This window comes from Mya arenaria, chromosome 8, assembly GCF_026914265.1.
Source record: "Mya arenaria isolate MELC-2E11 chromosome 8, ASM2691426v1".
Lineage (NCBI taxonomy): Eukaryota > Metazoa > Mollusca > Bivalvia > Myida > Myidae > Mya > Mya arenaria.
Window position 1 is genome coordinate 68,757,765 of NC_069129.1, and position 24,873 is coordinate 68,782,637.

The 24,873-nt window shown below is 34.8% G+C and overlaps 1 protein-coding gene across 1 annotated transcript; it reads right to left on the minus strand.

Moving 5' to 3' along the window:
* Window positions 1-2,595: 2,595 nt before the first annotated feature.
* LOC128244515 (scoloptoxin SSD976-like) lies at window positions 2,596-24,040 on the minus strand. The gene is made up of 8 exons (XM_052962517.1): window positions 23,948-24,040; window positions 23,253-23,504; window positions 22,865-22,953; window positions 21,565-21,668; window positions 20,314-20,343; window positions 18,955-19,056; window positions 18,321-18,412; window positions 2,596-2,817 (listed from the first exon to the last, which is right to left on the minus strand). Exons 1-8 carry the CDS (start codon window positions 24,038-24,040, stop codon window positions 2,596-2,598), a joined length of 984 nt encoding a protein of 327 aa, XP_052818477.1.
* Between the last annotated feature and the right edge of the window lie 833 nt (window positions 24,041-24,873).

Genomic DNA, 24,873 nt, shown 5'->3' on the forward strand with positions numbered 1-24,873 from the left:
ATGTATCTATAATTACATATATAATCGTATGTAATGTTCAGTAGATTTAGAAGACCATTTGGTGAAATTGCCGCTAACGCGATGTCATCAGCCAACGTAGTGTTACTTGTTATTACGTTTATAACATTTAAACCTTGTCCACTTCGCTCCAGTGAATCTAAAAGCCCATTTATGAACAGATTATATATCCAAGTTGAAATAATTCCCCCTTGGCGTATACCTTGCAACACGGGAAATAACTCGGAGGTTAAACCGTTTGCAATGATACAACTATAAATATTACTGTGCGCGTCAACTATAAGGGACCAAATTTTGCCTTGAATTCCAAGTCCTGCAATCTTGTAAAATATTGCATCTAACCATACAGTGTCAAAGGCCATTTTTGTGTCGAGCATAGCGGCGTATACTTTGTTGTGGAGCTCAATATTGTGATAGATGGATTCTTGGAATTTTGCCTGAGATTATTATTGTATTGAATAACGTTGCCAGGGCCTTATGCAATGCATCACCTCCATATATTAAGTGTTCATTAAAAATAGCATCGTATGATGAGGCCTTCCCCCTTTTCAACGTTTTAATATACGTTTTAATTGTTTCGCTAGTGATAGTTGGATTTATTTCTGGAATGCTTTTTGCGGTACTGTTTTTTTATTTTTAGTTGTTTAACTTTTTCCTCTACAAGCTTTTTAAAATCGTTATCAAAGTGTTCACATTGAAGAGGTGAGTACACATTGCAAAAATAGTTTGTAAATACCTTTAAAATATCGCCTGGTTCTCTAACAGAGGTGTTTTTGTAGAATAGATGGGTACAGGCAGATGGTCTTTTGTTTTTCCTAGATTTAATTAAGCTCCAAAACAATCTGCTATCGCATTCAGCTGCTTCGATAAGCTCACTATTGAAGTACTTTTAAACGTTTTCAATTGCTATTTTTTGTGTCGTTACAAAATTTTGCTTGCAGTGTTTATAGTTCGCGTATGATTCGTTATGCCATCCTCTTGGCTGTCCTTCTAGAAACCATACTCTTCGTGCTTCGCGTTGTAAACTATATGATTTTTTCACTTCCGGCGTCCAGTAAGGTTTTTTATTGTGGAAGACATTGGTTAGACGATAATATTATTGCTTTAACGATAGCTTCGTACATTTCATCAACGTGAATTTTATTTCTTATTTGTTAATTTATACCTTGTTTTGCTTGATATTCTGATATGTGTGTCTGATTTATTTTTTGCCATGGTATGTGGCGATTTACATTTTCATTGATTATCCGTATGACTGGTACTTTCACAATTGCAAAAACAGGTAAGTGATCAGAAACATTAAACATGACATCGTCTAATATATTTACACATTCAATAAGATTTTTATCTCTATTTGAAATAATAATATGGTCTAACATAGATTCCATAGTAGTATAGATATATCTTGGACCTTTACAAAGTGGAAAATGTACTAAGGTTAGCAAGTCATTTGTACGTAAAAAATTCGTGAACACTTCATTTCGAAAATTACTTTGGTTATTTCCTACAACAATATCAGCGTTCATGTCTCCTAGAAACATTACTATTCCATATTCTGAAAAAGTATCATATATAGCATATAAAGAATTCATGTAATTATCGAAAACATCATTAGCGTAATTTCCTGAAGGCATGTAAACACAGAAAGCAAAAATCTTTACAGTTCTACAATCTATTTCTATTCCACAAATTCTATCGTTTATGGATTCGTTAATATGTTTAACGCTAAAGTCTAGGTTGGATTTATACATAATAGACACGCCCTCTTTTCCACAACAAAGGTTATTATATGTGTGAAAGTTTTGGTCACATATTGCTATATTTCGATAATCATTCTGAGTCGTGTCGAAAAAATATTTTGAGTGATCGAAAAGTTGTTCTGTGATAAAAGCTATATCAATTTGATATGTTAGTAGAAGATTTGAAAGACTGGCAGCTGAGGACATAACACCTCGGACATTCCAAGTGCAGACTCGTAGGCTATTATTGTTAAGTACACTTGTATTAGTTAATGTCATTTGATTCTAGTGGATACGAGGCATGATCGTTTTTTTCATCGTCATAGTATTGGTAAGCCTGTCTATTGTTATACCCATAATAGGTTTGTTCGTTCCCATGGTCCCGAACGTTTTCCGGTCGATAGTTGTTTGATTGGCGATGCTGGTACCATTGACGTCTCGACATCAACCGTCGACACTTCATAAAATTCGGCCAATAGTTATAGTCTTCAAGTATATAACCTTGGTGAGCAGGAACAACTACCTTTGCAAGGTCACCAGATTTGCACTGAAACACGTATGATTCAACAGGAGTTAGAGTGTCGTCCGTTAGATACTGATTAAGTCCATGTTCGGACCAATCTGGGTCAATATTACTAATAAAGTAGCTTCATGTTCGCCCATGATACTTGCCTTTGAATTTAAAGCTTGATGACTCATGCGGATTGGTATTTACATTAGTAGTTGATTGTCTCTTAGACGTTATTATAGTTTCAATTTTGTTCGTGTTTTCTTCCGGGTAATATTCATCAGCGTCTTGGATATTCGTTTGCTGCGATTTTCCCTGCTCACTTCTCTGTTACCGTACCCAGCGCGACTTCTCTCTATCAAAGTACATGGTATTTTGCTGTATCGTGCGTGTGTCTGCCATAGGAATGTTTGTATTGATTACACAATCGCCATTTGGTGTTGCCTCATATTTGCCTGAGTCATTTTGAGAATATTTGCTATGTATGTTGAGCTCCGACATGTCCTGTTGCTCATGTCTATTTTGTTGGTTAGTCTCTTTTTCAGGAGCTACCTTTGGTTGAGATATGAAGTTGCTTTCAACTATTTTCGTACCATTCCGTACTACTTCCGCATACGAAAGGGATTGCGTTTCGGATCGAGTGCTTGTAGCATCTTTTGCTTTGCAATTTTGTACTTGAACTGCTTCAATTGCGCTATCAATTCTTGACACGTACGTCTTCAGCATGTTTATGTTTTGGCAGTAAGGTTTTTCATTTCTTGCTTAAGTGCGTGATTTTCATTCTTCACTAAATGCAGTTCTTCACTTATCTTGTGAAGCTTCTCTCTTAGACTATCGGTTTTAACTTCGTCTTGTAGGGCCGCGTATTTATTTCCTAAATCAATGACAGAGGATAGCACGTTGCTCAGTTCCATTGTAAGGTCGATGCCAGACTTCTTATCTTCCGGTAGGTCGATTTCGTTGTCGTTCATTACAACTTGTGTTTTCGTTTTAGTAAAGATCGTTTCGATCTTCAGCCCTAATGAAGCCTACGCATAGCCATATAAACTCATATTCAGCCTTAATGTAGCCAACTCAGAATCAAATAAACGCATTCTAAGCCCTAATTAAGCCTACTCAGAACAAAATAAACGCATGTTTGCCCTAAATAAGCCTACTCAGAGCCAAATAAACGCATGTTTAGCCCTAATTAAGCCTACGCAGAGCCAAATAGACGCATTTTCAGCCCTCATGTATTCTACGTAGAGCCAAATAAACGCATGTTCAGCCCTAATGTAGCCTACGCATAACCAAATAAACTCATGTTCAGCCCTAATGTAGCCAACTCAGAACCAAATAAACGCATTCTAAGCCCAAATGTAGCCTACTCAGAGCCAAATAAACGCATGTTCAGCCCTAATGTAACCTACGCAGAGCCAAATAAACGCATGTTTAGCCCTTATGTAGCCTACGCAGAGTCAAATAAACGCATATTCAGCCCTAATGCAGCCTACTCAGAGCCAAATAAAACGCATGCTCAGCCCTAATTAAGCCTTCTCAGAACCAAATAAACGCATGTTCAACCCTTATTAAGCCTACTCAGAGTCAAATTACCGCATATTCAGCCAAAATGTAGCCTACTCAGAGCCAAATAACCGCATGTTCAGCCCTAATTAAGCCTACTCAGAGCCAAATAAACGCATGTTCAGCCCTAATTAAGCTTAATCAGGGCCAAATAAACGCAGTTAAGCCCTTATTAGCCCTACTCAGAGCCTAAATACGCATGTTCAGCCTTAATAAGCCTACTCAGAGCCCTATCAACGCATAGTCAGCCCTACATTAAGCCTACTCAGAGTCCAATAAACGCATGTGCATTCCTAATTAAGCCTACTCAAAGCAGAATAAACGCATGTTCAGCCCTACTTTAGCCTACTCAGGGTCAAATTAACGCATGTTCAGTCCTGATGTAGCATACACAGAGCCAAAAAAACGCATGTTCAGCCCTAATTAAGCCTATTCATAGCCAAATTAACGCATGTTCAGCCCTAATTTAGCTTACTCAGAGCCAAATTAACGCATGTTCAGCCCTAATGTAGCATACTCAAAGCCGCCAAATAAACTCATGTTCAGCCATAATGCAACCTACTCAGAGCCGAATAAACGCATGTTCAGCCGTAATGTGGCCTACTCATAGCCAAATAAACTCATGTTCAGCCCTAATGTAGCCTACTCAGAGTCAAATAAACGCATGTTCAGCCCTTATCAGGCCTACTCCGAGCCAAATAAACACAAAGTCATCCATAAATTAAGCCTTATCAGAGTCAAATAAACGCATGTTCAACCCTAATTAAGCCTACTGAAATCCGTATAAACGCATGTTCAGCTCTAATTTAGCCTACTCAGGGCCAAATAAACACATGTTCAGCCCTGATTTAGCCTACTCAGCGCCAAATTAAGGAAAGTTCTGCCCTAATTAAGCCTACTGAGAGTCTACTAAACGCATGTTCAGCCCTAATTTAGCTTACTCAGAGTCAAATAAACGCATGTTCAGCCCCAATAAAGCCTAATGAGAGCCTACTAAACGCATCTACAGCCCTCATTTAGCTTTCTCAGAGTCAAATAAACGCATGTTCAGCCCTAATTAAGCCTACGCAGAGCCAAATAGACGCATTTTCAGACCTAATGTATTCTACGCAGAGCCAAATAAACGCATGTTCAGCCCTAATGTAACCTACGCAGAGCTAAACAAACTTATGTTCAACCCTTATTAAGCCTACTCAGAACCAAATAAACGCATGTTCAGCCCTATTTAAGCCTACGCAGAGCCAAATTAATGCATGTTTACCCTAAATAAGCCTACTCAGAACCCAATAAACGCATGTTTACCTTAATTAAGCCTACTCATAGCCCTATAAACGCATGTTTAGCCCTAATTAAGCCTACTCAGAGTTCAATAAACGCATGTTTACCCTAAATAAGCCTTCTCAGAGCCAAAATAAACCGCATGTTTAACCCTAATTAAGCCTTCGCGAAGTTAAATAAACGTATGTTCAGCCCTCATTAAGCCTACGCAGAGCCAAATAGACGCATATTCAGCCCTAATGTATTCTACGCAGAGCCAAATAAACGCATATTCAGCCCTAATGTAGCCTACGCATAGCCAAATAGACTCATGTTCAGCCCTAATGTAGCCAACTCAGAACCAAATAAACGCAATCTAATCCCTAATTAAGCCTACGTAGAGCCAAATAAACGCATGTTCAGCCCTTATGTAGCCTACGCAGAGCCAAATAAACGAATGTTCAGCCCTAATGTAGCCTACGTAGAGCCAAATAAACTCATGTTCAGCCCTAATGTAGCCTACTTAGAGCCAAATAAACGCATGTTCAGCCCTAATTAAGCCTACTCAGAGCCAAATAAAAGTATCTTCAGCCCTAATTAAGCCTACTCAGAGCCAAATGAACCCATGTTCAGCCCTAATGTAGCCTACTCAGAGCCAAATAAACGCATGTTCAGCCCTAATGTAGCCTACTCAGAGCCAAGTATATGCATGTTCAGCCCTAATTAAGCCTACGCAGAGCCAACTAAACGCATGTTCAGCCCTAATTAAGCCTTATCAGAACCCAAATAAAAGCATGTTCAGCCCTTATTTAGCCTACTCTGAGCCAACTAAACGCATGTTTAGCCCTAATTAAGCCTACGCAGAGCCAAAAGCAACAGTAAAGCCCAATCAGAGCTTAAGAAACCAATTAACAGCATCAAAAAGACCATCCAGAGTCAAGATGAACATTGAAATTTATTGAAATAGTTGTATATTCAATATTCATAAGCGTCATACCGAATTGCGTTAAAATTGATAACGTTACCAGTAGTTACCTTGCCTGAAACTTGTATTGGAAAACTGGAGTATTCAGTAACGGTTAAAGCTATTAGGGTTGTCTCCCGTGTAGCGGTACTTTATTACGTACACGTGTGGAGTATCGTAACCGGATCCTTGCATCACACTGTGTTTCTTCAACTGTTGATGATATATAGTTGTGACTGAAAATAGCAGTCACTTCTAACTTAAATGTTATGTATGGCATATATTGCTACGTCGTGTTGTGTAAGGCTGTGTCAAGCCATACGGGGCTGACCTTTAAAAACGCTGTAAAAAAATAGTGTATATGTGTATCGAGAGTTACTGTTCAATATACGAAATAGAAAGTGAATACAACCCAAATAGTAAGGCAAAACAAGAAATACGCCTACATACTCGGTTTGAGAGAAACTGTTAATTAACAGTTACAATAGTACAACACGATCAACGCACCGATGTTATCCCGCCAAAGGCGCATAATGAGTTTTCCTCTATTCATACTGGGACTGATGTTCAGTTTATATGAACAGATGCATACTATCAGATGTATTCTAACAAAAGTATACTAACAAGATGCATATTAACAGATGTATACTTACACGATGTAAACTTACAATATGTATACTAACAATATGTATACTTACATATGTATACATACATATGTGTACTTACATGTGTATACTAATAGATGTATACTAAAAGATCCATACACCGTTTGCCGAAATCGCAGGGACCCAACAAATTACTTCGGAATAGCGATGTTTCGGATTAACAATTTTCCGCAAATGACAGCGTTCGCGAATTATAGATGACGTAAAATACTAAGTCGTGAAGATTGCAATGTCGGTTACATGTTACCAATACGATACACTCGGTTTGAGCTATCTTTCGTATACAAAAGTATTTGTTGATTTAGTGTTTTATAATTGACGAATAATTCGTAATTATGCTTCTTTATGAAAACACCATTAAACATTTAAAACAAAATAACAGCACAAGTATGCAATGTGGCGATCGGATCAGATGAGGTAGACATTTTCGAATGATATTCAGATTGTGTTAACCAGCAATGATATACACACTACATCACCCAAATGAATCGCTCATTTTCTGACCTCGATATTTTTAACATACGCTTGCTAAATGTTATTCTAACACAAGCGCTAATTGTACTCCCTTGTCACCTCAAGCCAATGCCCAAGTGCATTCGCAGAATGGTGTGAAAAACTATGACACGATCGTGTTCGAAATAAGAATTGATAAATACATGTAGGTATGAAAATTTAGTTAAACAAAAAAGGAGTAAAATCGGGACCGAAAAATTATTTCGAAATAGCGATAATTTCGGAAAAACGGTGTTCGGAAGAGCGGTGTTCAACTGTAGATGTATATTAACAGATGTATAGTTACAAGATGTATAGTTTCAGATGTAAACTAACAGATGCATGCTTATATTTACTAACAGATACTTACGTACAGATGTGTACTAACAGATGTATACTAAAGGATGTGTACTAACAGATATATGCTTACAATTGTTTACTAACAGATGTGTACTAACAGATGTATACTTACAATTGTTTACTAACAGATGTATGCTTACAATTGTTTACTAACAGATGTATACTTGCAATTGTTTACTAACAGATGTATATTAACAGATGTATACTAACAGATGTATACTTACAATTGTTTACTAACAGATGTATACTTACAATTGTTTACCAACAGATGTATGCTTACAATTGTTTACTAACAGATGTATACTTACAATTGTTTACTTACATATGTATACTTACAATTGTTTACTAACAGATGTATACTAACAATTGTTTACTAACAGATGTATACTAACAATTGTTTACTAACAGATGTATACTTACAATTGTTTACTAACAGATGTATACTTACAATTGTTTACTAACAGATGTATACTAACAATTGTTTACTAACAGATGTATACTTACAATTGTTTACTAACAGATGTATACTTACAATTGTTTACTAACAGATGTATACTTACAATTGTTTACTAACAGATGTATACTTACAATTGTTTACTTACAGATGTATACTAACAATTGTTTACTAACAGATGCATACTTACAATTGTTTACTAACAGATGTATACTTACAGATGTATACTTACAATTGTTTACTAACATATGTATACTTACAATTGTTTACTAACAGATGTATACTTACAATTGTTTACTAACAGATGTATGCTTACAATTGTTTACTAACAGATGTATGCTTACAATTGTTTACTAACAGATGTATACTTACAATTGTTTACTAACATATGTATATTAACAGATGTATACTAACAATTGTTTACTAACAGATGTATACTAACAATTGTTTACTAACAGATGTATACTAACAATTGTTTACTAACAGATGTATACTTACAATTGTTTACTAACAGATGTATACTTACATGTGTATACTAATAGATGTATACTAAAAGATCCATACACCGTTTTGCCGAAATCGCAGGGACCCAACAAATTACTTCGGAATAGCGATGTTTCGGATTAACAATTTTCCGCAAATGACAGCGTTCGCGAATTATAGATGACGTAAAATACTAAGTCGTGAAGATTGCAATGTCGGTTACATGTTACCAATACGATACACTCGGTTTGAGCTATCTTTCGTATACAAAAGTATTTGTTGATTTAGTGTTTTATAATTGACGAATAATTCGTAATTATGCTTCTTTATGAAAACACCATTAAACATTTAAAACAAAATAACAGCACAAGTATGCAATGTGGCGATCGGATCAGATGAGGTAGACATTTTCGAATGATATTCAGATTGTGTTAACCAGCAATGATATACACACTACATCACCCAAATGAATCGCTCATTTTCTGACCTCGATATTTTTAACATACGCTTGCTAAATGTTATTCTAACACAAGCGCTAATTGTACTCCCTTGTCACCTCAAGCCAATGCCCAAGTGCATTCGCAGAATGGTGTGAAAAACAATGACACGATCGTGTTCGAAATAAGAATTGATAAATACATGTAGGTATGAAAATTTAGTTAAACAAAAAAGGAGTAAAATCGGGACCGAAAAATTATTTCGAAATAGCGATAATTTCGGAAAAACGGTGTTCGGAAGAGCGGTGTTCAACTGTAGATGTATATTAACAGATGTATAGTTACAAGATGTATAGTTTCAGATGTAAACTAACAGATGCATGCTTATATTTACTAACAGATACTTACGTACAGATGTGTACTAACAGATGTATACTAAAGGATGTGTACTAACAGATATATGCTTACAATTGTTTACTAACAGATGTGTACTAACAGATGTATACTTACAATTGTTTACTAACAGATGTATGCTTACAATTGTTTACTAACAGATGTATACTTGCAATTGTTTACTAACAGATGTATATTAACAGATGTATACTAACAGATGTATACTTACAATTGTTTACTAACAGATGTATACTTACAATTGTTTACTAACAGATGTATGCTTACAATTGTTTACTAACAGATGTATACTTACAATTGTTAACTTACATATGTATACTTACAATTGTTTACTAACAGATGTATACTAACAATTGTTTACTAACAGATGTATACTAACAATTGTTTACTAACAGATGTATACTTACAATTGTTTACTAACAGATGTATACTTACAATTGTTTACTAACAGATGTATACTAACAATTGTTTACTAACAGATGTATACTTACAATTGTTTACTAACAGATGTATACTTACAATTGTTTACTAACAGATGTATACTTACAATTGTTTACTAACAGATGTATACTTACAATTGTTTACTTACAGATGTATACTAACAATTGTTTACTAACAGATGCATACTTACAATTGTTTACTAACAGATGTATACTTACAGATGTATACTTACAATTGTTTACTAACAGATGTATACTAACAATTGTTTACTAACAGATGTATACTTACAATTGTTTACTAACAGATGTATACTTACAATTGTTTACTAACAGATGTATACTTACAATTGTTTACTAACAGATGTATACTTACAATTGTTTACTAACAGATGTATGCTTACAATTGTTTACTAACAGATGTATACTTACAATTGTTTACTAACATATGTATATTAACAGATGTATACTAACAATTGTTTACTAACAGATGTATACTAACAATTGTTTACTAACAGATGTATACTAACAATTGTTTACTAACAGATGTATACTTACAATTGTTTACTAACAGATGTATACTTACAATTGTTTACTAACAGATGTATGCTTACAATTGTTTACTAACAGATGTATGCTTACAATTGTTTACTAACAGATGTATGCTTACAATTGTTTACTAACAGATGTATGCTTACAATTGTTTACTAACAGATGTATACTTACAATTGTTTACTAACAGATGTATACTTACAATTGTTTACTAACAGATGTATACTTACAATTGTTTACTAACAGATGTATACCTACAATTGTTTACTTACATATGTATGCTAACAATTGTTTACTAACAGATGTATGCTTACAATTGTTTACTAACAGATGTATGCTTACAATTGTTTACTAACAGATGTATACTTACAATTGTTTACTAACAGATGTATACTTACAATTGTTTACTAACAGATGTATACTTACAATTGTTTACTAACAGATGTATACCTACAATTGTTTACTAACAGATGTATGCTTACAATTGTTTACTAACAGATGTATGCCTACAATTGTTTACTAACAGATGTATGCTTACAATTGTTTACTAACAGATGTATGCTTACAATTGTTTACTAACAGATGTATACTTACAATTGTTTACTAACAGATGTATACTTACAATTGTTTACTAACAGATGTATACTTACAATTGTTTACTAACAGATGTATACTTACAATTGTTTACTAACAGATGTATACTTACAATTGTTTACTAACAGATGTATACTTACAATTGTTTACTAACAGATGTATACTTACAATTGTTTACTAACAGATGTATACTTACAATTGTTTACTAACAGATGTATACTTACAATTGTTTACTAACAGATGTATGCCAACAATTGTTTACTAACAGATGTATGCCTACAATTGTTTACTAACAGATGTATGCTTACATTTGTTTACTAACAGATGTATGCTTACAATTGTTTACTAACAGATGTATGCTTACAATTGTTTACTAACAGATGTATGCTTACAATTGTTTACTAACAGATGTATGCTTACAATTGTTTACTAACAGATGTATACTTACAATTGTTTACTAACAGATGTATACTTACAATTGTTTACTAACAGATGTATACTTACAATTGTTTACTAACAGATGTATACTTACAATTGTTTACTAACAGATGTATGCCAACAATTGTTTACTAACAGATGTATGCCTACAATTGTTTACTAACAGATGTATGCTTACATTTGTTTACTAACAGATGTATGCTTACAATTGTTTACTAACAGATGTATGCTTACAATTGTTTACTAACAGATGTATGCTTACAATTGTTTACTAACAGATGTATGCTTACAATTGTTTACTAACAGATGTATACTTACAATTGTTTACTAACAGATGTATACTTACAATTGTTTACTAACAGATGTATACTTACAATTGTTTACTAACAGATGTATACTTACAATTGTTTACTAACAGATGTATGCTTACAATTGTTTACTAACAGATGTATGCCAACAATTGTTTACTAACAGATGTATGCCTACAATTGTTTACTAACAGATGTATGCTTACATTTGTTTACTAACAGATGTATGCTTACAATTGTTTACTAACAGATGTATGCTTACAATTGTTTACTAACAGATGTATGCTTACAATTGTTTACTAACAGATGTATGCTTACAATTGTTTACTAACAGATGTATACTTACAATTGTTTACTAACAGATGTATACTTACAATTGTTTACTAACAGATGTATGCTTACAATTGTTTACTAACAGATGTATACTTACAATTGTTTACTAACAGATGAATACTTACATTTGTTTACTAACAGATGTATACTTACAATTGTTTACTAACAGATGTATACTTACAATTGTTTACTAACAGATGTATACTTACAATTGTTTACTAACAGATGTATGCTTACAATTGTTTACTAACAGATGTATGCTTACAATTGTTTACTAACAGATGTATGCTTACAATTGTTTACTAACAGATGTATACTTACAATTGTTTACTAACAGATATATACTTACAATTGTTTACTAACAGATGTATACTTACAATTGTTTACTAACAGATGTATACTTACAATTGTTTACTTACAGATGTATACTTACAATTGTTTACTAACAGATGTATACTTACAATTGTTTACTAACAGATGTATACTTACAATTGTTTACTTACAGATGTATACTTACAATTGTTTACTAACAGATGTATGCTTACAATTGTTTACTTACAGATGTATACTTACAATTGGTTACTAACAGATGTATACTTACAATTGTTTACTAACAGATGAATACTAACAGATATATACTAACAAGATGTATACTAACACATTAATACAAATCAGAACAAAATTCCCGACGTTGATGAGAGAGAAAACATATTAAAAACTTGTAATGAATTTGGTTAGGATTGTTTATCAATGTTAAGGTTTGTTTCCAGAACTAGACACCGGATCTCCACATCTCATGTTTCCCCACGTTCTTTAGGTTATTGCATCAGAAGAAGAAATATACTAAATCACGACAATATCCGGTTTCTACCCACGTATAACCTGCTTAAGACAATCATGTTTGAGTACGAGATATAAATATAAGTTGAGCTATATTACTTTCGAAGAAAAGACACTTTATACAACAGTTGCTTTTAAGAGTATTCACTGAATTGAAAAACAATTTAGAGGGACAAAATTCATGAAAGTTGAAACAAACGGATATGTTTGTATCAAATATAATTTTAAGTATTTAACATTGGTATACAATAATTGACTAGTTGGTTAAGTCATTGAATATGAACTGATAGTCACTGTTATAAAGAGGTCATGTCGACCGAGGCGCTTAGTTAATCAGTTGATGGTTAAATAGCCAACATGTGTTTCATTATGTGACATTTTCTTTTCAAGTTATATAAAAATTAAATATATATTCCCTTGCCCGTTTAGCTTGTTCTTTTCTCGTCTGCTTTTTGTACAGCTGCATAAATCACATATATATGTTTAGTCGGCTCATTTTTCATCTTAAGCTTTAAAATTTCGATCGGTTGCACTAATATAGTCCATATAAACAGCCGCTTCAGAGTCTTTGACGATTTCTGTTTTTGCGACTCTACGCATCCATATCCCACTTGTTTTCCAAGCCAAGAATGACAGATCTAAGCGCTATGTATATCGAGCGGCAAGGTAAGGCGCTTCGCTAGAGAGTTCCAAAATGGCGATGATTTGTTGACAGAAGCCGATCTGAATTAGTGTTTCATAAAACACTAGTGTAGTAAGAGAAAGGTATTGGCTAGAAATAACGGATGTGTAACTTTAGTGTTTTTATTTAGCAATGCAGTGTTTATTATGAGGTTACAGTCGAAGAATATATTTAATATTGGTATGAATCAGTCGACTTGTGGGAACAAAATGAATATCAAGCGTAAAAGGCCTTATATAAACAAGAACTGTCAACATATTGGTTCCTATCGCAAATAAATAAGGGCATGAAGTAAAAGTAGCAACTAAGCCGGAAGCAAATCAAATTTATGAATATTAATGATATTCCATACTTAGGCCATGATTATGAGCAAGAAAACACAGAAACATGTCACACATATTTGTCTTTGCCGATCGCAGTCTGGACCAGCTGTCTCCGTTCGGAAAATAAGCCCATTACATAAATAATTTCATGATGTAAGAACCAACACATACACTTAAAGAATATATAGAATCTTATAATTGCCTGTTTTCACATACTGTTAAAAATAACAAAAGTAATGCCTTATACTTAGATAGGTATCAAAGAATAACGTATTCTTGAAAAAAATCTCGTCACTCGTTAGGAGGTATGAGCCGTTATAAACAGTATCCACATCTTATGTGGCATGCACAGGATAACTCCGACGTTCACTCTCTCATCAATAAAGTTTGTGTTCAAATTTGGATTGAATCCATTTCCACCAAAATGTCACTCGATGTCCAAGTATCACAAATTGCCTTTAATCGTAACATGTAACAGTTTGGAAGCACCCATTCCGGTGAACGATAAGATAAGGAGCCCGTCCCATTGTCAGATTCACAATGCATTTTTCACACCATGAAAATGTGAGGTATTGTTATTGTTCCAACGCTCTTCATCGCTGTAATGCGGTGGGATATGCCCCTGAAAATAGGTGGAAATATTTATACATGCTTTTAAAAAAAGTGTGTAAGGACGATGTTTGATAAATTACAGAAAATATATCAACCAGAATGATAAAGTTATGAATTTCGTACTTTTCGTAAGGGTGAATACATATAATTATTTTTCTACCAAACTGGAGTTTAAAATTTATATTTTACGAATACATCTATTTGTTGATTTATGCCATTTTTTCTTGCGAAATAAAGAAAGATCACATCCAAACAAATCGTTTAATTATTATATTATTTACACGTTACGATTTCGATTGATCATCAAGATGTTGTGTTTTGACAAAGAATTGCGTTAGGAAAAATGTATGTACAACTTGGCCGGGTCACAAATTAATAAATGAAATGGAAATCTGGGTGTACATGTAGAAAATGGTCTTTACTCCAACATGACTATATAAAACACACTAGTAGAGGGCATTCCTGAAAGGAGTTCATTCGGAACGCACACTTTATCTAAGGTAAGAACACAGCAGTTTCGTATTGTTTGAAACTGGCCCTGTTAATTTAAGTCGTTACTTTATAATCAAAACCATCAAGTTATTTTCACAACGATCCGTAAGGCAATTGTTAAATACACTTACTACATGTCATACATAGATAAAAAAATACATGACCCGCATAGATAAATACATTTACGACATGTCCCGAATAGGTCAATACACATACGACATGTCCCGAATAGATAAATACATTTACGACATGTCCCGCATATACAAATACACTTTCGACATGTTTCAAATATATAAATACACTTACGACATGTTTCGCATATATAAATACACATACGACATGTCCCGCATATATAAATACACTTTCGACATGTCTCGCATATAAATACTGCATATATAAATACACTTACGACATGTCCCGAATAAATAAATACACTTACGACCTGTCCAGAATAGATAAATACATTTACGACATGTCCCGAATAGATAAGTACACTTGCGACCTGTCCCGAATAGATGAATACACTAACGACATGTCCCGAATAGATAAATACACTTACGACATGTTCCGATTATATAAATACACTTACGACCTGTCCAGAATAGATAAGTACACTTACGACATGTCCCGAATAGATAAGTATACTTGCGACCTGTCCCGAATAGATGAATACACTAACGACATGTCCTGAATAGATAAATACACTTACGACATGTTCCGATTATATAAATACACTTACGACCTGTCCAGAATAGATAAGTACACTTACGACATGTCCCCAATAGATAAGTACACTTGCGACCTGTCCCGAATAGATGAATACACTAACGACATGTCCTGAATAGATAAATACACTTACGACATGTTCCGATTATATAAATACACTTACGACCTGTCCAGAATAGATAAGTACACTTACGACATGTCCAGAATAGATAAGTACACTTGCGACCTATCCCGAATAGATAAATACATTTACGACCTACCACGAACAGATAAATACACTTACGACATGTCCCGAATAGATAAATACACTTACGAAATGTCCCGAATAGATAAATACACTTACGACATGTCCCGAATAGATAAGTACACTTGCGACCTGTCCCGAATAGATGAATACACTTACGACATGTCCTGAATAGATAAATACACTTACGACATGTTCCGATTATATAAATACACTTACGACCTGTCCAGAATAGATGAATACACTAACGACATGTCCCGAATAGATAAATACACTTGCGACCTGTCCCGAATAGATAAATACATTTACGACCTGCCACGAACAGATAAATACACTTACGACATGTCCCGAATAGATAAATACACTTACGACATGTCCCGAATAGATAAATACACTTACGACATGTCCCGAATAGGTAAATACACTTGAGACCTGTCCCGAATAGATAAATACATTTACGACATGTCCCGAATAGATAAATACACTTACGACATGTCCCGAATAGATAAATACACTTGCGACCTATCCCGAATAGATAAATACATTTACGACATGTCCCGAATAGATAAATACACTTAAGACATGTCCCGAATAGATAAATACACTTACGACATGTCCCGAATAGATAAATACACTTAAGACATGTCCCGTATAGATAAATACACTTAAGACATGTGCCGAATAGATAAATACATTTACGACTTGTCCCGAATAGATAAGTACACTTACGACATGTCCCGAATAGATAAATACACTTAAGACATGTCCCGAATAGATAAATACATTTGCGACCTATCCCGAATAGATAAATACATTTACGACATGTCCCGAATAGATAAATACACTTACGACATGTCCCGAATAGATAAATACACTTGCGACCTATCCCGAATAGATAAATACATTTACGACATGTCCCGAATAGATAAATACACTTAAGACATGTCCCGAATAGATAAATACACTTACGACATGTCCCGAATAGATAAATACACTTAAGACATGTCCCGTATAGATAAATACACTTAAGACATGTGCCGAATAGATAAATACATTTACGACTTGTCCCGAATAGATAAATACACTTACGACATGTCCCGAATAGATAAATACACTTACGACATGTCCCGAATAGATAAATACATTTGCGACCTATCCCGAATAGATAAATACACTTACAACATGTCCCGAATAGATGAATACACTAACCACATGTCCCGAATAGAAAAAAACACTTACGAAATGTCCCGATTAGATAAATACACTTACGACCTGTCCAGAATAGATAAGTACACTTACGACAAGTCCCGAATAGATAAATACACTTACGACATGTCCCGAATAGATAAATACACTTACGACCTGTCCCGAATAGATAAATACATTTACGACCTGCCACGAACAGATAAATACACTTACGACATGTCCCGAATAGATAAATACACTTAAGACATGTCCCGAATAGATAAATACACTTGCGACCTATCCCGAATAGATAAATACATTTACGACATGTCCCGAATAGATAAGTACACTTGCGACCTGTCCCGAATAGATAAATACACTTACGACATGTCCCGAATAGAAAAAAACACTTACGAAATGTCCCGATTAGATAAATACACTTACGACCTGTCCAGAATAGATAAGTACACTTACGACAAGTCCCGAATAGATTAATACATTTACGGCCTGTCCCACATAGATAAATACACTTACGACGTGCCCCGAATAGATAAGTATACTTGCGACATGTCCCGAATAGATAAATACACTTACGACCTGTCCCGAATAGATAAATACTATTGCGACATGTCCCGAATAGATAAATACACTTACGACATGTCCCGAATAGATAAGTACACTTACGACATGTCCCGAATAGATGAATACACTAACGACATGTCCCGAATAGATAAATACACTTACGACATGTCCCGAATAGATAAATACACTTACGACATGTCCCGAATAGATAAATACATTTACGACATGTCCCGAATAGATAAGTACACTCACGACCTGTCCCGAATAGATAAATACACTTACGACATGTCCCGAATAGATAAATACACTTACGACATGTCCCGAATAAATAAATACACTTACGATATGTCCCGAATAGATAAGTACTATTGCGACATGTCCCGAATAGATAAATACACTTACGACATGTCCCGAATAGATAAGTACACTCACGACATGTACCGAATAGATAAATACACTTACGACATGTCCCGAATAGATAAGTACGCTTACGACATGTCCCGAATAAATAAATACACTTACGATATGTCCCGAATAGATAAATACATTTACGATATGTCCCGATAAAATATAAATACACTTACGACATGTCCCGCATGTCTTGGCACAACTGGCTCTCACAAAGGGAACGTTTTCACAACTTTGGGCATCTATGTGCTCGCCACAAATGTCATAGGCTTCATAACTGTCCAAGGCCGCGTCTCTACATGGTTCTGAAATGGATTGAACGGCTATACGTACATACATAACACATGCTGGCCGGTCTGAATTTTAAATTACGGTTTAACAATACTCTGTATACTACGTTGACACAGAGGTGAGGTGACATGTGTATGTTTTTATTTATCTCGTGCGCCCCACATACTAAGTATATCGTTTGCATGACTTCATTATCTCGTGTGCACGACTTAGTTTGTCATGCGCACGGAATAAATTAAAACATATACGTGTCACCTCTGTGCCACCGTAATATACATTTATCCCAGGTTATTTACTTAATGAAGTATGGTTTTGACACAACAGATAACAAGATTCACATAAGGTAACACACACAGTTTACATAACTATCCACACATACAGTATAAGTGCGATGTTAAGTAAATCATACAACTTTGAAGATATACGACTACTAGGCTCACTACCCGTTTGAAGGCGGTAACCCCGATAAAGATATTTTGATACAACTCTGTGTATTTTGTTTTGTTGCGCTGTGTATCTCAGCTTGATTATTTAAGAAGCAACACAAGAGACTCACCGTCGCAGTTTGGTCCCATGCCGTACTGACATGTACATGAACACGTGGCTGGGTCAAGCTCCCCATGCCCTGTGTATGGCGCAGAGCAATTCTTTTGACAATCTGGAAAATAGTTTAAATAGGTCTTGGTTTTAAAAGAGAACGCCGTTTAAACGTAATGACAAATCACTAATAAATATAAGCTAGATACGGTAATACATCGATTGAAGAATTTCACGATGGATTTTAAAACAAGGAATATATTGTAACACATACAAAATCTATGAGGAACCGAATGCAAAATTTGGTTACACATCTATATATGATACAAACACATTTGGACACGAACTATTACTTTTTTGAATTATTCTTACTTTACAAACAAGAGTCAGGCATTGCAAACAAAGAACGGACAGTTGCTGTTTAGAAAAGAAGAATCAGCCGGAGAGGGTCGAGATCTCCCAACAGTGTCTGTGAAATTATATAACATGGGTGTAGCTACCTCCGAACAGAGTTAGTAAACGTGTATTTATAACAGTGTTGTGGCTCATGTTTGTCTATGCGCGTTGAAGGGAAAGGGTTCTACCAGAAAGCAGTTCTAAGTCATAGTTTTGATGAGGTTTTCTTCTTCATCCTTCTCCAAATAAACTACATGCCTTTGAGTAATTTCGAAGTTGGTTTGACATCGTCCTTCATGAATGTTTTATCAGATAATCAATGACAAAAGTCTTTTCAATAAAACTGTAACTAAACAGCCGAAGCACCATAATCTCAATTGCCGTTGTGTTTATTTGCCATATTTCTAGTGTATGTCGTGGCGATAATGAAACAAATGAATAGATCAATATATTTAAAGCTGGTCAATTAAGTATGAAAGATGACAACCGCTATGGACGACAACACGTCCTTAAAGTATTTCATGGCTTTGTCTGTTTTGCTATGACCTTGTTCATCAGGCCCCAATATCTGGAAACTTCTTAAATCCATTATAACAAGATTATGCTAAGCTCACTGTTTCGTATTTTTATTAAAATCTAATTGAAATACAGTTTTGCTAATTGAAATATGCTGTTAAGCTAAAATAAGTTTCGAAAAATTAAGGCCAGGGTTTCCGATAACTATCTGTCTACTAGGATTGTCCCTGAAGTTCCCGTTGCATTAGTTTAAAAGGCGGGAATGTTCAATGAGCCGACCAAGACACTAAAATTAACAAATTTAAGGAAGCTTTTGTTTAAAACTTCTCGCTAGTTTCATCAACAGACATTCTTTTTTCTGAGATACAAATATCACATATGAGTTTTGATTAATTGACTACAAATACACGACGATAAAATACAGACAATAGCGACACCAACACCACTTGACTGCATCAAAACTTACCACACAGTTCAGGGTTAGTATCACATGAGGCTGTTAAACATAATAAATTACGTATGTCATTACAAGTAAACAAAACACACAAACACATGAGATCAAACACTTTACAGACAGTTGTATATAATATTATAAGATGCGGCGTCAAATGAGAGAATTTGTGTTTTTTTACAATGTCAACATGAGAAATAAAGTTCGTATATATTTTTACACAGGTGCCTGAATAATGGCCAACCTTTATGGCATCACAATATTGACGCTGACGGCGACACAAACGACATAACAGTATACAGTTATTTCATGAAAGGTTGGGTAACAATAACAGCTATTGTCCCGAGGTGGTGGGGATGACATTTTGACTATCCAGAATGTCATCCTCGACACCAAGAGACAACATGTGTGGCTGTTACTCAAACTACCTTTGAATAACTGTTTTATAAACTTGATCAAAAATTTATCTAAACAAAAAAATAACTGTTTTGTTTACGGAATGAATTTCGTGATTGATGGCATTATCGAGGTATGAACGTTGTTAGGCTGGTTAAAGTAGGCGTGGTGTTCGAAGGATCAGCCGAACTGCGTTCAGATCCCCGATAATAACATCAATCATGCAATTCAATACTTATATTTACGCAAACAGTTCATTACTTCTTTTCAGAAGTGTTAAACGATACGTAATTTTATTTAAGAAACACTGAGAGTAATTATTTCTCACCAATCGACTCTACTGTAACCGGTAACAGTTTATCATATGACGTCACAAAATCGCAGGAAAATGAAATCCCTTCAAAACACTTTTTACTGTTAAATTGAAACGCTAACGGCAACAATACATTTAAAAAAATCAACACTTTCCTTGGCCCGCTGACACAAACCATAACCAGATAAACAATATTCAATTCCATTTCAAACGCGATGATTCGCGATCCTAACATAGCGGAAGATGTTGCGTTCTTCGAAAGGCCGATAGGAAGGTGATGTGTAAATATTAGGTGATCAAATTTTTATTTGAATTAAGTGTAAAAAAATAAGATTCGTTAATGATATACCGGCTATTTTTTTAAATCCAATGACATCATAGCGTGAGAAGGAAACAGCTCATACTGTTGACCGGGTTCAATAGTTCAGACCAAGACAAATTGATAGCTTTCATGTTAAACAGCAAAACAAAATTGTATATATAAAACGAATAAGGTTATAACACAATTCATTATGTAAGCGACCTGAACTATTTATGTTGCATGAGAGTATACTTACTACATAGGCCATCGTCACAGAACGATGTATCGTTGGAGCACTTCGTACAAACAGCACCATCTTTATAAAACTGACCCCAGGGACCCGATGTATCGAGTTCAGTACTGGAAATATACACACACAAGTCATTAGAAAGTAGTTAAAACCATAAGGAAAACCATTATGGCCATTACTCGAAACGACAGATAAGGTTACGTTTGGATAAATTCTATCAGTAACGATAAAAGGAAGACATTGACGACTGTTTATTTGCTCAATAATGGCCATTAGAGATTCAGATGAAATCGAGTAGGAGATATTCGCCTTTATAAAAAGGCACCGTTCAAAAACTATATGGAAATGTTAAAATGGCTTAAAATTAAAAGGTTTAATGTCAAAACAGTATACAGATACAGATGTATTTCATTTTGACACTGAATAGCCACATACATTGGAGGATGAGAGCAATGACTCGTGCACATTTGAATTATTATTACATTCAAAATAGGTTTTGACGCTGTGTGTTTCTCGTTCAGTGTCTCATAGGCCTTGTAACTTGTTTTCTATTAAAACAGAGTCATTGTTGAAGCCTGCCTAATGCGCTTGGCCAACAGGCACCGGATTTTCAAACTCAGTATTTTTTTAGAAAAAAAGAAAAATATCTTATAATTCCAAACTAAAAATTATAATACCATAGTTTTTATAAATATACATTTTGTACTGTATATATATGCTAACATATATTTACTTCCCAAGCCGTAATGTTGATACCCGCCGCTTTTCCCTTACCATGCCGTAATGGTGATACAAGCCCCTTTCTCCTTCCCAAGCCGTCATGGTGATACCCGCCCCTTTCCCCTTATCAATCAATAATGAAGATACCCGCCCCTTTCCCTTCCCAAGCAATAATGGTGATACCCGCCCTTTCCCCTTCCCAAGCAATAATGGTGATACCCGTCCCTTTCACCTTCCCCAGCCTTAATGGTTATACCCGCTGGATATCCGCCGCTTTCCCTTCCCAAGCCGTAATGGTGATACCCGCCCCTTTCCCCTTCCCAAGCCGTTATGGTGATACCCGCTGCTTTCCCCTTCCCAAGCCACAATGGTGATACCCGCCGCTTTCCTCTTCCCAAGCCGTAATGGTGATTCTCGCCCCTTTCCCCTTCCCAAGCCGTAATGGTGATACCCGCCCCTTTCCACTTCCTAAGTCGTAATGGTGATACTCGCCCCTTCCCATGCCAAGCAATAATGGTGATACCCGCAATGAAGTGACACAACCACAAACATGACCTATACAATATAACGTATTCTTGAAACTTACTCAGATTCATATATACAATAAAGTGAGCCCATGCCCCCGCAACGTCGTCTGAATGAGCAGCCTACGTAGCGGAAGTCAGCATTTAAAAGCTGAAAGACAGGTAAAATAAGGTTATAGAGATAGCAATCTGGGAACTAAACGAAGAACAATCTGACTTTGTTTCAACTTAAATCCATCGGACCTGTATTTTGTTTCTGTTACAAAGATCGTCGACGCCTTTAGCTATTTGTATTAATTATTTTAAATATTCATTTTACCAAACAAATGGACATGAAATACCGTCATGACAACGATAGTTCATGTCAGCAAAGATTTATTTTTCATTTTAAATATTTCGCTCAACGCACTCTTCTTAGGAATAATTCATCAAATAAATTGAAGCACTCACTACAGTAGCATGGGAGCAGTTTTCCTGCGGCCAACACACTCCAAAAGTTTCATACAGTGGATCCGGAGGATAAAAATTCCCTATGAGTTCACTGTACCAAGTCTGAATATCACTAGCAATGTCTCCAGTCGAGGTCCTAGCAAGGTTGGAACAAGTATCACTGTCATTTATTGCAAAGAATGGTAAATTTGGAAATTTACAACTAAGTCTTAGGTGTATTCTGGCTCTTCTCGCGAGGTCATCCCGCCATATCTGGAAAATAAGGAAAACAATAGCAAAAAGTATGTTATAATGAAATAATATTTGCAAAACCTCAAAGGAAATATTTATGCACATTAAATATCATAACATTTGATAATGTTATAGTTATGGTTCAGTTTTATTGAACTGAAATTGGTTCCTTGAATACTTTGCTGTCCCTGGCTTTTAAGGGACTCGCTCATATTTTGGCACCAAAAATAGTCCAGCCAGTAATGCATATGAATCCCATATAATATAATTATTTCATTCTTTGATACCGAAATTGAAAAATTATGGTTGTAATAGGGAGAACACCCAAGCCGGTACAGTAAAAAAGTCATATTGAATTTAATACACAAATCAGTTCTTAACACAGTTTATTGAAACGATTTAAGGCAGTTCTAAGGTAAATTGAATAATATATCATCGTTGCCAACTACTGCAATTATACTCACTAATTTCTTCATGTTTGCAGCAGATCCTCCGTTAGCACCTTTGGAAAAGTTCCGCCTTAAAGTGTTGTGAGTGTCGACTATGTCTTGCTTCATTTCCTCTGATAGCAGACAGGATACTGATACTGAAGGTAAAATATATCAAACTTATATGAATTCCTCAAAATGTCATTAAGAGGGGTAATATTTCGTATGTCTAAATACCATTGTTCCATGTTTGTTTTAAGTGTACATGCAATTCCCTATTCTGAACTGTATCAATAGGCGGAGCCTATCCGCTCAGACACTAGCATAAATAAATAGTACAACTCTATTTATTTATACGACAATCTATTTATTTAACATTGTATTTGAAATTATGGTACACTACAGTACCCTCGCGATTGAAAATATAATAAATAATAATAATAGATATATATAAGTTAAAGTGACACTCGTATTCAAAATCAATACATTTTGTTTACATACACATATACACATGTATAACAAACATACATTTTAAGTGATAAACCTTTAAATACATGTATTTCCTAAATCATGCATTTAAAGAAAATATTAATTACTGATAACAAGATTATCACCGTGTATTTTATAGCTGAATGTGCAAAAAATATAAATGACTGGTGAGTGCTAAAATATAATTTTACTGCTATCTACTATCGTCTCATAAGGTAAAAATACTATGTTGTCTACACCTTTCTTTCAAATTTAACTCGGCATCCTTCATAAAAACCATTGATTTCGATATTTATTCATCCTTTTTGGTGTATTAAAACAATAGTATTAATTTTGGTATTAAGGCCTCTAAAGCAAAACGAAAATGTCACAACATGTTGTTCATACATTACATGAGCGTTCCAAATATTTCATGAAACACGGTACACGAGAATTGTTCGGTAGGTTCTAGGACATGCTTTGCATTATTAAAT

Excerpts from the sequence above, each read along its gene's own strand:
- LOC128244515 (XM_052962517.1), bottom strand. The coding sequence starts at position 24,040 with ATGAAGCAAGACATAGTCGACACTCACAACACTTTAAGGCGGAACTTT. Across the intron at positions 23,505-23,947 it reads CTGCAAACATGAAGAAATTA|ATATGGCGGGATGACCTCGC; the intron begins GTGAGTATAATT and ends CTTATTTTCCAG. Across the intron at positions 19,057-20,313 it reads TACTAACCCTGAACTGTGTG|ATTGTCAAAAGAATTGCTCT; the intron begins GTAAGTTTTGAT and ends ACTATTTTCCAG.